The sequence below is a fragment of the Chelonoidis abingdonii genome, chromosome 2, assembly GCF_003597395.2.
Source record: "Chelonoidis abingdonii isolate Lonesome George chromosome 2, CheloAbing_2.0, whole genome shotgun sequence".
Classification (NCBI taxonomy): Eukaryota; Metazoa; Chordata; order Testudines; family Testudinidae; genus Chelonoidis; species Chelonoidis abingdonii.
This window is the reverse complement of record NC_133770.1, coordinates 201,994,265-202,010,618: the sequence shown is the minus strand read 5'-3', so window position 1 is coordinate 202,010,618 and position 16,354 is coordinate 201,994,265. Positions and strand designations below refer to the sequence as shown.

Sequence of the window (16,354 nt, the reverse complement as noted above, 5' to 3'; positions counted from 1 at the left end):
TTCTTTCAAAACTGCTTTTAGAAAAAAGTTTCAAAATATTATTTGAAAAGGGTGTATAAATTAAAGCACTTCTGTTTCCTTTGGCTGAAGAAACATCTGAATGAGTTTGAGGAAAGCCGTGGGACCACAATTTTTAAAAATTCATTTCCTAAGTGCATTTTCATACTGTCAGTTATACTGAATAACTCAAGAAGAGAAATAGGCAAGATGTCAGTGGAAATAATTTAACGAGGACATTCAAAATGCAGGAATAAGGTATCAGATTGGATGAAGTCAGTGTTCTTTTTGAGAGCAACTATGTAAATTTCCAGAACAAGATTAGCACATTTTAGGCACAAAATAAGGAATGGTATAGGAAATGCTGGCCCTTCAAAAATGATTTGTCCAACCATATACAATGCAGCATGACTAAAGAATAAAAGTCAGCAGAATCTTTTCAATTTCTTTATTGTAGAAAAACAAAGGCTTACACTTGACCTCAAAAGCAGCATTATTTCATTAATTCAAGAAGTTAGTACATTAAGCTATCTTCAGAAACCTTTAGAGAATGCATCCATCCAAGATAAAATAGAAAACCCTCTCCCCCTCTCAGTGTACTAAGTTCTTTATATGAAGAAACAAAAATCCTTTCATTTTACACCAGAAGCCTATCTTTACGCATATGTCAAGCTAAAAGGGAATTTTAAATATAAGATTGTGTGTAGTTTTCCACATCCTAAGCAGACGCAGCTGGGAGTACAGCCTGATGAAAATAGCAGTGCATTTAAAGCTTGCATTTTTGCAGGTTAGTACACATCTGGTTATCCTGACAATTCATAAAGTGACTGACAGACACTCTTCTATTAACTCTAATTGATCAAACCACCACAAATTTGGCAGCTTAATGGTACTTCCACACCAGGCACTAGTGAGTCCTGTCTCTCACGGTGCATGGACCCGTATTGTCCCCAGATCCATCTCTCACTAGACCATTTCTCAACAAAGTGTTTGGCTACTATTGTAGCAACAGAAACTATTGACAAGACTATGGAAAATTAAGTCATATGGGATGGTGGTTAAAACTGAATTCTATGCTACAGCATTCGGGGGGAGGGGAGTGGATTTTTAAAAATTCTAGATTTTTCTAAACACAACACAATGACCAGTGAAGTCCTCAAAAAAGCCACTTTAACTTTTGACCTTGTACAAAATTATATATTCAGGTTCAAATAACTAACTAAAAAGACTAAGATCTTAACTGAAACCTCCACAGCGGAATAAAAATCACAAATAATGGATAAAGCAGCAAGATATTCCTCACTGCTCAGACTCACATTCTGATTATTTAGCACTGAGTTGTGCCAGCACTGAAAGTTACTGGAAGCTCAAGTGGCCTACTATTAAGTGAAGTGTTTTGTAACATAACATAACTGCAGCTGCACTATGTTTAAAGAAGTTTTGAAACAAAATATAAAATAACTACAAGCATCTCACTCTTCAAATATAAGACAACTAAGACTAAAAGGTCTGGAAAGTCATCCACAGCTTAAAAAAAAGTGTTCAAAAAGATAATTCAATTTTCTATTTACAACCAAACTACTCAAATTTCAAATACGTATTTCTATTCATTATAAATGAAAAGAGGAAACTCACATGGGGCTGGGGGAGGCCAAAAAAGCCATACTACACACCTGCAATTTTTATATTTGATAAGTAAAAGTACTCATGTTTCTCTCTTCTACAGGAAGATACTCATTTCAAGCAGGGACAGTAGGAAAATCTCTTTCCTAAAGAAATGAATATGCAGGATTCTAAATTTGTCAATTACAACAGCTCAAAGAAAACCAATGAGCTTTCTGAAAATAAATTAATAATCTCCATGATGTACTCATCCTCCACTGCAAAGTCTCTCAAGTCAGGCATTTAGCTTGTTGTGTTCTGCACTGCAGCTTCTGTACAAAGCCAGATGTTACTAAACTATTTTAAAAGAAGAACTAACTTTCTTTTACAACAGGGAAAGGAACGCAGCACTTGCTATCTCAAGTTTAATTTACCTGCAGATTAATTCCAACACAAAATCTTCTATTTAAGCTTACCCATATTTATATTTAGCAATATTTCTCTTAATTCAGTGTTATAGTATATATTAAGTGATTAAGCTGCCTTATACAGAAAACATTACTATATGTATTCTATTATAATATGTCCTTTAAAAACATCAAAGCTAGAAAAGCTTATGGCTCACTATCCAACTGAATCTTATACAGCTTCAGTACTGAGAGAAAGAGGAGCATAAGTTTGGTTGCCATGGTAATCTCCATGGCATCAATGCCAACCAAAAAAAACCAAAGGTGGTTCTGTGGTTTATCCCTTGCGATCTCAACTCTGGAGAAAATTTAGTCCCATTTGGTGTCATGGGGTTATATTAAAAATGATTTTCATGATTAAATAGCTCACGAAAATGCATTCCACTGACAAATATCCCTCTATCAGTGCTAACGATGGCTCTATTAACTTTCCTTCCACAGTCGACAACTTGTAGTCAAAAGCTATCTCAATGTAAGTATCAACACAAATTCTTGTTCAAAAATGTGTGTTCAAATAAAAAATTTTTCTCTTTAAAAATAAGTCACCATCTGCACTTAAGGCCTGGTCTACACTGGCAAGTTTTTTCACCAAAAGACAGGTTTTGGCAACACAACAGCAGAGGCGGACATACAGTAAAGCCACTTTTTGCCCCGAAACTCCTCAGTTGCAGCCCTGTAATAAAACCACCCCAACGAGAGTTTTAGGGCTTTTTGCACCAAGACTTTAGCTCCTTGTGCAGTGTAGACACCCTGCTTGATTTTAGCACTTATTGGTCTGTGGATGGTGTCCCACAATGCTCATCCTGACCACTCTGGTCAGCAGTTTTAACTCTGCTGCCCTGACACCAGGTAAACAATATCCCGCCTCTCCCCCTTTAAAGCCCAGGGAATTTTGAAATTCCCCTTCCTATTTGCTTGGCATGTAGGGCTCACATTGCATTTTCCCAGCTAACCATACTGGCCTCACGCAGAAAATGATCTACCGCTTGGGCCACTGCAGAGCTACTGGATCTGATAAGTGTTTGGTGGGAGGAGGCTGTCCAGTCCCAGCTGGACTCCAGCTGTAGCAATTCCAATACCTACGGCAAGAATGCACACAGCTTGCATGAAAAGGGATATGACCAGGACACATATGCAGGGCAGAGCAAAGGTGAAGGAGCAGAGAAACGCGTACCACAAGACGAGGGAGGCAAACCTCTGCTCTGGTGCTTTGCTCCAGGCCTGTTATTTTTATAAGGTGTTGGACACTATCTTAGGTGACAAGCCCACCTCCACCACAAAGAGCACTGTGGCTACTTCGGCGGGTCTGGAGCCAGTGGGAAGTGGACCTAACCCAGAGAAAGATATCATTAATGAAGTGGTGGAGGCTGAAGATGTAGAGCCCAACAATACATCCAGTCAGGAGTTGTCCTCCACTCCAGTCTCTGCAGTCGCTCTCTGGTGAGCCAGAAGTGGGAGAGGAGACCCCTGGTAAGTGGTTTTGCTTTGTGAAGTTTTGAAGCGGGTTGAGGGCAGAAAAATGTAGAAGGCTGGCTTTGTTTCTGTGTGCTGGGCATTTCCCCGCACAGTTAGGCAGTATGGTGCTTTTCTGCAATAAACAAGGCCCCTGTCCCTGGGTCCACTCACCATCGAAGGGGTCTTCTGCCTCATGTGTGCTTCCTAGGATCACTGAGAAAGTGATAGGTATGTTACCTGCAGCGTATTAATGTTACTGTTTCAATGCTTTGTGTGTAGTTGACAATAGTTCTTCTATTTACTGTTAACTATGGCTATCCAGACTTGACCTTGGGAACCAACCCCCCAACAGCAGCAGAGCATCTGTACAAGATAAGAAAACGGCCGAGATGGACCAAGGAAGATATGTTCGAGGTGGTGCTGCAGCAGTCAGAGGCAGAAAACACTGAACGCAAGAAGTGGAAGCAAGTGAAAAGCAGGAAAGACAACAGAGGGATTCTTACAATAGGGATGCCACAGAGAGGCTGGAGTTCTGGAGCGTCAAACGAACATGCTTCAGACTTATAATACTGCAGACTGAACAGATGCGTGCCCGCCTTCCCCTTCATCACATTCAGAACTCTCTCATGTACTCCCCAAACTCTCCCTATACATTTCTTTGTGCTTTCGTCAACACTTCACACTCACAGACAGCTTTTCAAATGAAAGCTGGACCTATACTCAGATATGAAAATCAGCCTGCCCCCACGTACCTTCTCCCCCACCAACAGCATGCCTGTGTATGTATGTCCATGTGGTGTTGTGGTTTATTTGGCAATAAATGCAAAAATTTTTGAATTATAAGCACTCTTTATTTGTTTCCATGCAAAGTATGATACCTCATGGCACCTGCAAGTCAACAGGCTCTTTTATTAGCTCCTTACTAATTACAGGGAATTGGTCCTGTTTTGAGCCAGGGGTTGGACTAGATGACCTCCTGAGGTCCCTTCCAACCCTGATATTCTGTGATTCTTACATTGAATCCTAGGTCTTAAACATAACTGCTTGCTAGCATACCAAATGTAATTAATCATTGCAGTCCCAAGCATTGAAACAAAATTACTGGTTTTCATCTTCGAAGTGTTGCTTCAAGGCATCCCTGATTCTTGTTCCGCCCCTATAACAGCTCCAGTATCTTCCTGCTCAAAATCAGCAGCCAGGCATTCTGCCTTGGCAGTCCACCCGACTAAACTGTTTGCCCTTCCCTTCACAAATATTATGCAGCGAACAACAAGCAGCTATAACCATGGAAATAGTTTCCTCATTCAGGTCTAATCTGCCATATAGGCATCGTCAATGTGTCTTTAATCGGCCAAATACACATTCAACGGTCATTCTGCCCCTACGCAGCCTCCTGTTGAACTGCTCCTCACTGCTATCTAGGTTTCCTGCATATGGCCTCATGAGCCACGGCATTCAGGGGTACGCTGGGTCTCCCAGGACCACTAAGGGGATTCTGACTTCCTCTATGGCGATATTCTGGTCTGGAAAGGAAGTCTCTGCTTGCAGCTTTTTGTACAGGCCAGTGTTCTGAAATATACATACGTCAGGCACCTTTTCGGACCACTCTGCGTTAATGTCAGTGAAATGCCGATGGTGATCCACAAACGCCTGAAAAACCATGGAGAAATATCCCTTCCAAATGATCACAAAGTGGCCTAGTGCCAGAATTGGAATATGCATGCCATCAATCTTCCCTCAACGGTTAGGGAAACCCATTTCTGCAATACCATCCACAATTTCACGCACACTGCCAAGGGTCACGGTCTTTCACAGCAGGATGTGATTAATGGCCTTGCACACTTGCATTAACACAGGCACAACAGTTGACTTCCCCACTCCAAACTGGTTCCTGAGTCACCAGTTTCCACACTGCGACTGCCACGCGCTTCTCCACCGAGAGGGCAGCTCTCACTTGGGAGTCCTTGTGCAGCAGAGCTGGGGTGAGCTCAACACACAGTTCCAGGGAATCCGAAAGTTCTGCAGCCACTGTTCGTCATCCTAGACTTGCATAACAATGCAATCCCACCACTCTGTCCTAGTTTCCCGAGCTCAAAAACAACGTTCCACTGTGTTCAGTTCCTCTGTGAATGTCAAAAGTAATCTAATGTTGCTGTTTTGCATGTCAGACACTATGTCAGGCAACTGCGACTGCTGCTGCCATTGTAACTTCAAAAGTAACTTCACTGCCACTCGCGATGTGCTAGTGAGAGCTAGCAGAGCGGTGGAGAGCAGTGCAGAATCCATTTCTGCAGACACGTGTGGCGGGGAAAGCAGAAAACAAGGGACGCTGAAAAATGCCGTGACCAAGAAGCACATGGAATGCTGGGACTGAAATCAGTGCATCACAGGGCATTGAACTCTGACCCAAATTGCGCCACGATCCCCTCCGCCTTCCCACAAGACCTAGCAGCAGAAGGGAGAGAGCTGCACTGGGGGATAGCTACCAACATTGCACTGCTCTCATTAGTGATGCAAGTGCCGCAAGTGTGAGCATGCTATCCCGCCAGTGGAAGATGAAGTGAACACACAACAGCGGTTTTCTTTAAGCTCTTGGCAAAAACACTCAGCTAGTGTAGACATAGCCTAAGATTATTGTGAATCATAAACCATTCAAAAAGAGTTTTGAAAAGGTATTTGGTTAAAGCCCATCACTACATATTTGTATGAGAGGATTAGCTGTCTGAGGATGCTTATATTTATTCTTTCACCATCAAGCTTCACCCAGATTTTTCGGAAACTGCAGATAAATTTATACTAGGAAACAAATAGTAAGTTTTACTTGTAAAGCCCAATCAAGGAGTGACTTTCCCATGACAAAAACTTTTTTATCAGTGGTCTTCAATCAATTTTTTCTTGTTTAAAATATTAGTAAGGAACTATTTTAATAAAATAACTCTCTCTCAGGTCTTGCATTTAACGTAAGTTCTGTGGGAAACTGCCAGTAACTGATTTTAGTACTGCCATATAACAAAGCATTTCTGTAATTAATAACAAGTTAACTTTAAAACATAAAGGTATTTCTTTTAAAATAATGTACAGTAGCTAAAATAAAAGTGTTTTTATGGAAAACCCAAGCCATCTTTAGCCATCATAATTTCAAAGGGTGTGTAAGATTTACGAGTTTCATTCTAAACTTTCTTGCAATTTTTCCACTTCTGTTCATATAAAAAGATGATCCTGATATATGCCGGCCACAACGTTACTAGATTATCACGTGTAGCAAGGGCTATAGCATATTTTACCTGATTGTTGCCTGTGAACAAACAGTTTAGGAGCATTAATCTTCAGACACAACACTCAAAATAATAAAATATTAATCAAAAATAATTAAGAAAGCATTCAGGTCCCCACCTTTCCCATGACCGTATTTGATAAGAAGATTTGAATACATGCAAGTCGAAACTAGCAAAATACAGACAAAATGTCCTCTTCTGTGAAGATCATCATTAAATGATTGACTTCAATAAATAAGGCTATTTTGAAATTCTACAGAATCCTTTAAACTAGACAACCTAGTCTTTTTTCTTATCAAATATATGTTTCTGTCCATGTTCTCCATCTGAAAGTTCTGCAGATTTTTCTTTGTTTTCCTGCTCTTGTTCTTCCTCACTGCCTTCATCTGTAAGTTCCCTATCTCCAGTTTCCTTTTTAGATGTCTCGTTTTCCTCTACACCTCCAACAGTGTCAATTGTGCAGATTCCATAACACATGATGCTGATGACACCCAGTGGCAGACCAAAGAGAAAGCAGCCCAGAAGTGGAGAACTCTTGAATACAGACTGTTGAAATATAATTTGAAGTCAAAAGCACTTTAGGGGATATTTAAGATATCTTACAGCATTTCTTACAAGTTTCACTATATTTATTTCTAAAAACCCTAATAGAGGAAATCAGTTTTCCTGGAAAAGGTGTAAGAGCCATTATGCCTATGCTGTTTTTAACTTGTGAAAATCTTTAAACCTGAAGAGAAACGGTTTTGCTAGGAAGCTGAAAAGTAGTATAAGAACCACGTATTTTGTAATTTGAAAAGAGGAATGAGACACTGCTGAGTTAAATACTGAGACCTTAAAAACACACTGAAGTTTGAAATGTACCAGTAGTAGCACCAAATACTAAAGTTGCCTGAAACTTCCCATTAAATGACCCTGTCTTTATTTACTTTGCTAAACTTTAACTGTTTGGGGCTGAAATTTTCAATGCTAGGTGTATTCTTTAGGCTAATTTTTATAGATTACTTATATACAAACATACACAAAATCAGCCTGAGACAGACACTTGGCATTGAAAACATATATTTTATATATAAAGAGAGATACAGATATATAAATTTTATCCAAAACAGTTCAGACATTTCTGAGAATGAGGCTAGGGAAAGTAACATTTTTGTGTGTTAAAAAAATTCTGGCCATCTTTTCTTTGGAAAGCACTAGTGCCCCAGGCTTTAGAGCAGGGACAAATGGGTGGTCTTTGTGCAGAGATGGCCTTTTAACACCCCCAGGAAAATGTGTCCACATTTGGCCAAGTTGTAAGCCTACCTCAGCTAGTACAAGCTCAGTAGAGACTTGCTAGAGTTTAACAACTAAAATCTCAAAGATTCCATCCTCCCTAGGCATGCTCACAGTTAGTTTTTTTCCAGTGTTAGAAGTTATGCAGTAAGTGAGGGAGGGGAGAGGAAGAAAAAGGATGGTCTCATGGTTTAGACCATTGAGTGTTGCTTTTGAGAACTGAATTCTATTCCTGCCTCTGACACAGACTTCCTATTTTATGCTAGACAAGTCATTTAAACCAACCTTTCATGGGTGGGCACTAACTGAGTGTTTCTAATTTTAGGGCTATCTGACTTGAGATGTTTGGTATGGATTTGAGGAAGTGAGGAGCACTCTCAGCTGCAGCTGAACTTGGTGAAGGCTGTGTGTGGAACATATGAAGTGCTATATAATTTTAAATACTCTGAAAGTCAGGTCCCAGATGTCTTAAATCAGGCACTCTAAACTAGTGGATAGTTTTGACCTTAATCTCTCTATGCCTCAGTTCCCCATCTGTAAAAAGGTGAGAGGAATTATTTAAGTTAAGAGCCAATGTGGGCACAAGAACAAATGGATATAGAATGGCCATCAACAAGTTTAGGCTTGAAATTAGATGATGGTTTCTAACAATCAGAGGAGTAAAGTTCTGGAACAGGAATCAAAAAGGAGCAGGGGAGGGAGCAAAAAACCTAACTGGCTTCAAGATTGAGCTTGATAAGTTTATGGACAGATTCGTATGATGAGACTGCCTATAATAACAAGTGACCCATCTCAGGCTGTTAGTAAATATATCCAACTGCCAGAGATGGGACACCAAAGGAGGGCTCTGAATTATTACCATGAATTCTTTCCCAGGTGGTGAAATCTGGGTGGTGGATCTCGCTGACATGCTCAAGGTTTAACTGATCACCATATTTGGGGTCGTGAAGGAATCTCTCCTCCTCTCCCCCCAGATCAGATTGGCAGAGACAATTGGGTATGGAGCACAAGTCACTGGAGTAAAATGGTGGATTCTCTGTAACTTGGAAGTCTTTAAATAGTGATTTAAAGACATCAATAACCCAGCGGTTATGGTCTATTACAGCAGAGGGTTGCTGAGTCAGATGATGTGCAGGAAGTCAGATGATGATCATGATCTTACCTTCTTGTCTTAAAGTCTGAGAGTATGTCACAGGGGTGTTGGGAAGACAGAGTAATTAAAGTTTGTGAAACAGTCAGAAACTGTAGTGATGAGCAGCATATAAAAGCTTATGCAAAAATTAATAATTTGTCTTCAGAGCAGGGTGCAAATAACATGCAGTAAATATGGTCTGAGGGAGAGGGGGGACATTGAACAGGAAAAAAAACAAAATACTGAATAGCTGCTAATTAACTGAGCACAGTCCATGCTGTGCACTGAATCAGGGTTCCTCTGGGGGAAAAAAAAATAGCATGTGATCACGTAATTAAAGACAGTATCCTGAGGTGCACGCATAAGGGAGATGAATTAAAGTCTCACAGGCAACTTTAATACTGGTATTTCCTAACTTAAGAGCTTACCTTTGCAACCTTAATATGCTCTTTTAATGTAGTTTTTTGTGTGCAATTTATTACAAGATTTTCCTGCTTGTCTGCAGTGGGGTGAGGGTGGGGGGGAGAGAATGGTTTTAGCCAAATCTTTCCACCAAGGTTTGTTAACCTTAATTGACCTATAAAAAGAAGGGAAACCTCTCCCAACATGCATACATTTACACAACAGATATTCAGTACCTCATCTGGACCTTTTCTAAGCAAAAAAAAATATGACTAGTAACCTAAAATACAGTTTTAAAAAACTTCACTAAGTATAGTATTTTCTCCCATTATGCCTTAACTGAATGGACTGACAGTAACATTTTTCAGTGTAGGCAGGTTCCATAACTGTCAGTAAATGAGTTCCAGAAGTGTCAGAAACAAAGCTTTTGAATAGCGTTTGAATCCTCCAGTGCTATGCCTTTTAACTTGACCTTATTCATTTTAATTGACAAGAAATAAAAAGGAAACTGTCCATCATATTTTTGACACCAAATATTCAACATTTCAGTATTCTGTAAAATATATTTCAAAACAATTTATAGAATTTTCTTTAATCATTTAAGGGTATTTTTAAAAAAAAATCCAGAATGTGTGTAATTACTGGGAATATATTCAGTAACTTAAGTAAAGGTATTTTTGACTCTTTTTTTAAAGAGACATACAAGTCTTTTTGAACTTGAAAATATGATGCTATTCTACTTTGTATTCCAACTGCATGTGGGATTTTACTTACCATTACAGTAGACTTGGCATCATAAATTATTCTCTTGATTCGTTGCAGAAACCCATCACCACCTTGTGCCTAAAATGTCAAAGGAAACAGGTAACAAAATAATCAGTAGTGTTCAGTTAAATTTTATAACAACTTCACTTTTTATGCTTCATTTGCCTCCCTAACTTATGCAGCCTTTAGTCATTCCAAAAGGATTTCCCAGTACCTGTTTTTCCCTTAGAAAAGAACAAATATTAGGGGTTGACATTCTTGTACCTCATGATGCTCAGTCATTTTTCAAGTTCTTTCAAAAGTAGATGTTTCAATAATCTCTTGAAGACTGACATTCTCGTCACTCAAAGATCATTTTGCTTTAACTGAACAAGGTCAACTGCAGAAGCAGTACTGGTATTCTTCACCATCTCCTCTACCACATACTCATATTGATTACTTACCAGTTCAACTAGCTTATCAATACTTGTTCAATACTTATCACTTTTTCATTCCCTGTCTGGAAGATTGATCATCGTTCATGCTTATAGGCCATATGCATGCTTCCTCGAGGATTTAAACTTTGAGTATAACATCATAAGAAATTGAGATGTCCAGACTCCACCCCCTGGTTCCTTCCACTATGTCAATTTGCAAAAGAAACTCTGAAGTGGTGGAAAGGAAAGGAGACAGATAGCATGAATCTATGCGTAGCAGTCTAAGAAGTAACCTCTTGTTCCTCTGAGTATTTTTAGTGAATTTCACAAAAGTGAAGACTAAACATTAACAACCATTGAACAAGTTGGGTCTGATGACAGCTATTTAAATAGAGATTGGCAGTTGCTCCCCTGAACTCAACATCTGATCGCCACCAAGATAGGGTTTTGTAACACTGCTCTCCAGCCAAAATGCTTCTGAAATAAATGTAATCAAACTTTACTAATTCTGGGTCACTGAGAATGAAAATGATGCTTAAAATTGTTGATTGGCTCTACTCTAGCTGTTGGGCTCCAGACTACAGCAGTGGAATCTCCTGGCAGCTGATGTTAGGGTTTCCATGTTCCGTGACCGTCAAAAGGATCTTGTCCCATTCTTCTTCATGGAAGGTGATCTTGTAGCCTGCAACAACATCGATGGTGTGATGGCAGCCCTCAACATCGTTCACAATCCAGATGAGTGGAGACTGTTCATTGATTCATCGAAGATGAGTCTTAAAGCTGTTTTGCTGCATAATGGCAATGTTTTGCCATCAATTCCAGTTGGTCATGCAGTCCATATGAAGGAAACCTATGACAACATGAAACAACTTTTGAGGTGCATAAACTATGACCAACATCAGTGGCAGCTTTGTGGGATTTGAAGGTTGTTGCTCTCTTGCTTGGTCTGCAGACTGGATACACAAAGTACTGCTGTTTTTCTCTGCGAATGGGATAGTCGTGCAAGAGATTCCCACTACATCAAGAAAGATTGGCCACTCCGACAGTCATTGGAGCCTGGGAGGAAAAGTGTTCAGCATCCACCACTTGTTGAATCAAGAAGATTTTGTTACCCACCCTTACACATCAAGCTGGGTCTGATGAGAACTTTGTCAAGGCCATTGACAAAACACAAGCAGCTTTCAAGTACCTCCGTGGAAAAATTTCCAAGGTTAAGTGAAGCTAAGATAAAGGAAGGTGTCTTTGTTGGTCCTCAGATTCGTGAACTTCTTCGAGATGATGCATTTGACCATGCACTGCGTGGCAAGGAAAAGACGGCATGGAAAGCCTTCCAGTTAGTGGCAATAAATTTTCTCGGAAACAACAAGGCAGACAACTACAGGTTGTTGGTGGAAAACCTCCTCAAGGCATACAAAAGCCTTGGTTGCAACATGTCACTAAAGATACATTTTTTTTGCACTCTCATCTAGATTTTTTTCCACCGAACTGCGGAGCAGTGAGCGACGAGCACGGCGAGCGATTTCACCAGGACATTGCAACAATGGAGAAACGCTATCAGGGCAAATGGAGCCCATCAATGCTTGCAGACTATTGCTGGACAGTGACAAGAGATGCTCCATTTAATGAATACAAGAGACAAGCCAAGAGAGCGCGAGTAGACACTGAATAGGACTAAACTATGTACATAATAGTTTTTTGCCTTTTGTTTCATAATAAATTTTATTTATATAATCCTTTTGCTGATTTTTAAAGTGTTACATAAACAGGACAGGTGAAATATTATCATGTAAAGCAACCATAAACACATGAAAAAACCTAGGTTTGTGATTTATGATTAAAACTCTACTATCTACACAATATACATAGACATCAGATTAACGATTTAAATATCTTAGAAACAGTAGCCAATCAGTTGTTTTAACTGTCATATTTGAATTCAGCACATCAAAATACATAATAAATAGCACATTTTATCTCTGAAGCAGATGACTTCTCAAAAATTGTAGACCAGTGTAATTAGAGCTGGTCAGAAATTTTCTGTTGGAATGATTTTCTGAAGGAAAATACGGTTTCCACAAAATTGAAATTTTCCATGGGAGTGGAGTCTAAGAACTACATATTTTGAATTAGAAAACATTAATACACAATTCTAAGTAAATATGACACAGGAAAGTAAGGCTGACCTAGAGATGAATAGTGGCCACAGCTTATTAAATAAACATATGCCTAAAGTTCAGATCTGGGAGAGAATATATGTAAATCCAACAGTAACTGCTTTTTCAGGGGTATACAAAACAGTGCCAAGGACACATGAACAATTTAGGAATGTGGATACATAATGAGAATACACTAAGGAGAACCAGACAGATAATGCACACTTATCTGCATTACAATTAAAAGTGGCCAATTAATTTTTCTGCTTTTAACTGTCTAGGGAATAAAAGAACAGTTGATTAAAAAAAAATCAGATCAAAGTGGGAGACTTACTTCGACTGTACCATCTAAGATACTATTAATGAACTGAACCAGGTCTTCGGTACTCTCAATGCGTCTATCTGGTAGAAAATACTGTTGGTTGGAAGTGTTCAATACGACAACAGTGGGGATTGTCAAGTCACTGAAAATTTTAAGTCAAACAGATAAGAAAGTCAAAGAAACAATATCAATTAAGAATTTTCAGAGCATTTAACAGGAAGTGCAATATTAATGTTCTGCTAAAGAACTATGCAGACAAAAGGAAAGTAAATTTTATGTGCCCATCCTGAGATATCCACCTCAAGTCATACAAAACCACCATTATCTTTATCGTACAGGTGAAAGAGTTGTTTCACTGATCCAATTTAAATATAATGTACTCCTTAGCATCAATATTTTGATGAGGCTATTGAAGTATATGCTATTCTATATGTGTATTTATACTGTGTGCATGACCTGACTCCATGAATGCCCTCCTGGAAAAATCAGATTTTTGAACCAAATACATACAATATAAACAAAAGGGGAAAAAGCTTACTTTTAATTCCACAGCAGACATAACCAACTAGCTGAGCTCTCATATAGTAGCCAGCCTTGTGTTTCAAAAGCATTATGGCCCCAATTCAAAAAAGCACTTAACTATATGCTTGACTAAATTTTCTTTAACTGGGGCACACAATTTAAGCCCATATACATGAGCTTTTGCTTGACCAGGAGAGTAGGAGCTCTGTTAAACTTCTTAAAATGTCACAGATCAACAATGTAATTATATTTATCCTAGACACAAGAGGTGAGCTACAGATGCTGTTAAAGGTTTCAAACTATTCATGTTACTTTGTCATTACGATTTAACAAATACACAGAACCTTTAATTAGAGACATTTACTGATACAGAAATACACACCCCAACTCAAAACTTGAAAAGCAAAAAAATAATAAGTTAAGGAAGAAGTCTCTTACTTCCTTGCCACTTTTACACTGACTATAAACACTGTCAATAACACACTCTCATGTTATATGGCTTTCACTCTGACCTCTGAAAAGCAATACATATTTTGATTTCATCAAACTCATACCGCAACACAAAATCTTAATGCTACCTCAGATGCTCTTTGTATCAACAGGTTGGTATAGCTGACTGTCACAAATTCGGAACATATTCTGCTTTAACTTTGATGAGGTCAGCCTTCACTATGGAGTTGTAATTAGTGACTCTACAATAAGACTAAAAAAATTAGTTAAAAGAGCAAATGCTTAGTCAATACTTTCCTTTAAAAAACTAGGAAGGAAGCAATTATAAATTCTCTCCAATCTAAAGAGATTCCCTGAATTTTATAAATTTACATTTTGACATATGAGTGTTTTGGGCATGACATTAGAATAATTATAAAATTTTGGAGATTAATCAAAAAATGTTAACTAGAAGTTTAAAAGTTCAGCTGTAAAACAGTGAAATTTTCTGGATGGCCAGAAAACTGAATTCCACAGAAGACATATGGTACGTGTCCATGCTCTTCCAACTTTCAAGTGTAATGCATGGTGATATGCTAAAAAGCTAAAAGCTGTTACAAAAATGCCAGTGAGGAAGACATGTAGCAGAAACTTGAAGTATTTCAACTCAGAGAGCTCTGCTGCTTGCAGCATGTGATAATTTCTAAATATGGCTTTCCCCAGAGATTCCTTTTCTCCACTGGGTACTCTTTTGGTTGTTAAGTGCATCAAGAGGTGTACACAACAGGAGCCCAGCAACAAAATATAATGTAGTTAGCTGTGTAGTGTGCCAAGTTGCAAATTATCCCCACACACAGAATTGTGAAGGAAAAAATAAAAAACAGAATAAAAACAAGAAAGTCCACTTCTACCCACACAACAGTGACAACTCCTGCTACTGTTACACTGAAGCTTAAAATTGTACTTTAGACTAGGAACATTTAATTTTCCATTTAACTGATTTATTTATTTATTTTACCGGCACTCCTGTTTATACTGTCTTTTGAAAAAAATCTACAAAAGTCTGTCGCCGTCAGGAAAATAAGCTGGAAGAAAGACTTAATAGTCTTATACCCACCACTCCCCCCGCCCCCCTTTTTGGGGGGAGGCGGGGTGATAATTTTGTTAAGAGTTATCTATTGCTCCCCGTTCCATCAGGTTTTTAAAGCTTCCCAATAAACCCTTTCCAATTTTCCCTTGCTTTAGTACTTCTCTATTCCAAAACCTGATGTGTCAAACAACATGTTGGCAGAAAAAGTGGATTACACTCCCTTTAAATCATGACATTGTGGTTAATTAGCAAGGGTGTGGTGAAGCAATTAACATTAAGCAGTTTAAGCATAGTACTACAGGACTGACTGAGATACCTCTACAGCATATAAGCCGTCCAGGGACTAAAAGTATCTTGTCCAAAAAACCCCTCAATTATATGTACTGCAGTAAAAAGCTACCTTTTATATATAGAAATATATAAATACTCAGATAGCCTCCCATTTTGCCAAAAGCTGAGCAATTACAAAAAAAGGTACTCTAAAAGATGTTTTGACTTTAGTGTTGTTGAGCACTTAGAGCTCCCACTTAAGTCAATGGAAACTCTCAGAGGTGTTCAACATCCACAATCAGCACACAGTAGTATTCTTCCTACTTAAAAAAAAATATATCATCCCAAGTTGGTAAGATTCTGACGAAAATCAAGCCAACCTTCTTTTAAAGGAGACAGAGTGCTAAACAGTATAACTCCCTAATGATCATAGTGCAATTCAAATTGACACACCTAATCCTAACAAAGAATAAAAATACTGTGACAATCTCCCACCTCTGGAAAAAAAGTGATTTTTCAAGCATTATACAAATATGCTATCCTTTGTGAAGAATGTAAAGATGTTTCTAAATGTTTCCACAGTAGTACAAAACAGCAAGTTACGTGGACCAGAAAGTAGTATCTTACATTTTTACATTGTTCTACTGACTTTCAGTTGCTGCCATCTGGTGGAAAACAGACTGAACTAAATGTAAAGTGCCCTGGTGCCAGTTCTTAAAGTGTCAGTATGTACAAAACATAAATATTCTAATCTTTATCACTTATATAATGTAGAAAAACATTGT

The 16,354-nt window shown here is 38.6% G+C and overlaps 1 protein-coding gene across 2 annotated transcripts in view; it reads right to left on the bottom strand.

Moving 5' to 3' along the window:
- Positions 1–430: 430 nt before the first annotated feature.
- TMX3 (thioredoxin related transmembrane protein 3) overlaps positions 431–16,354 on the bottom strand; it is a 71,493-nt gene continuing 55,569 nt past the window's right edge. The window contains exons 14-16 of one of the 2 annotated variants that reach the window (XM_032782677.2): positions 13,271–13,400; positions 10,377–10,445; positions 431–7,342 (exon numbers count right to left, since the gene is read on the bottom strand). In XM_032782677.2, the coding sequence (XP_032638568.1) occupies positions 7,076–7,342; positions 10,377–10,445; positions 13,271–13,400 (466 nt within the window). In that variant the 3' untranslated portion in view covers positions 431–7,075. Of the gene's footprint in view, positions 7,343–9,815; positions 9,855–10,376; positions 10,446–13,270; positions 13,401–16,354 lie in introns of those variants that run through there. The other variant, XM_032782680.2, reaches the window with a different exon arrangement.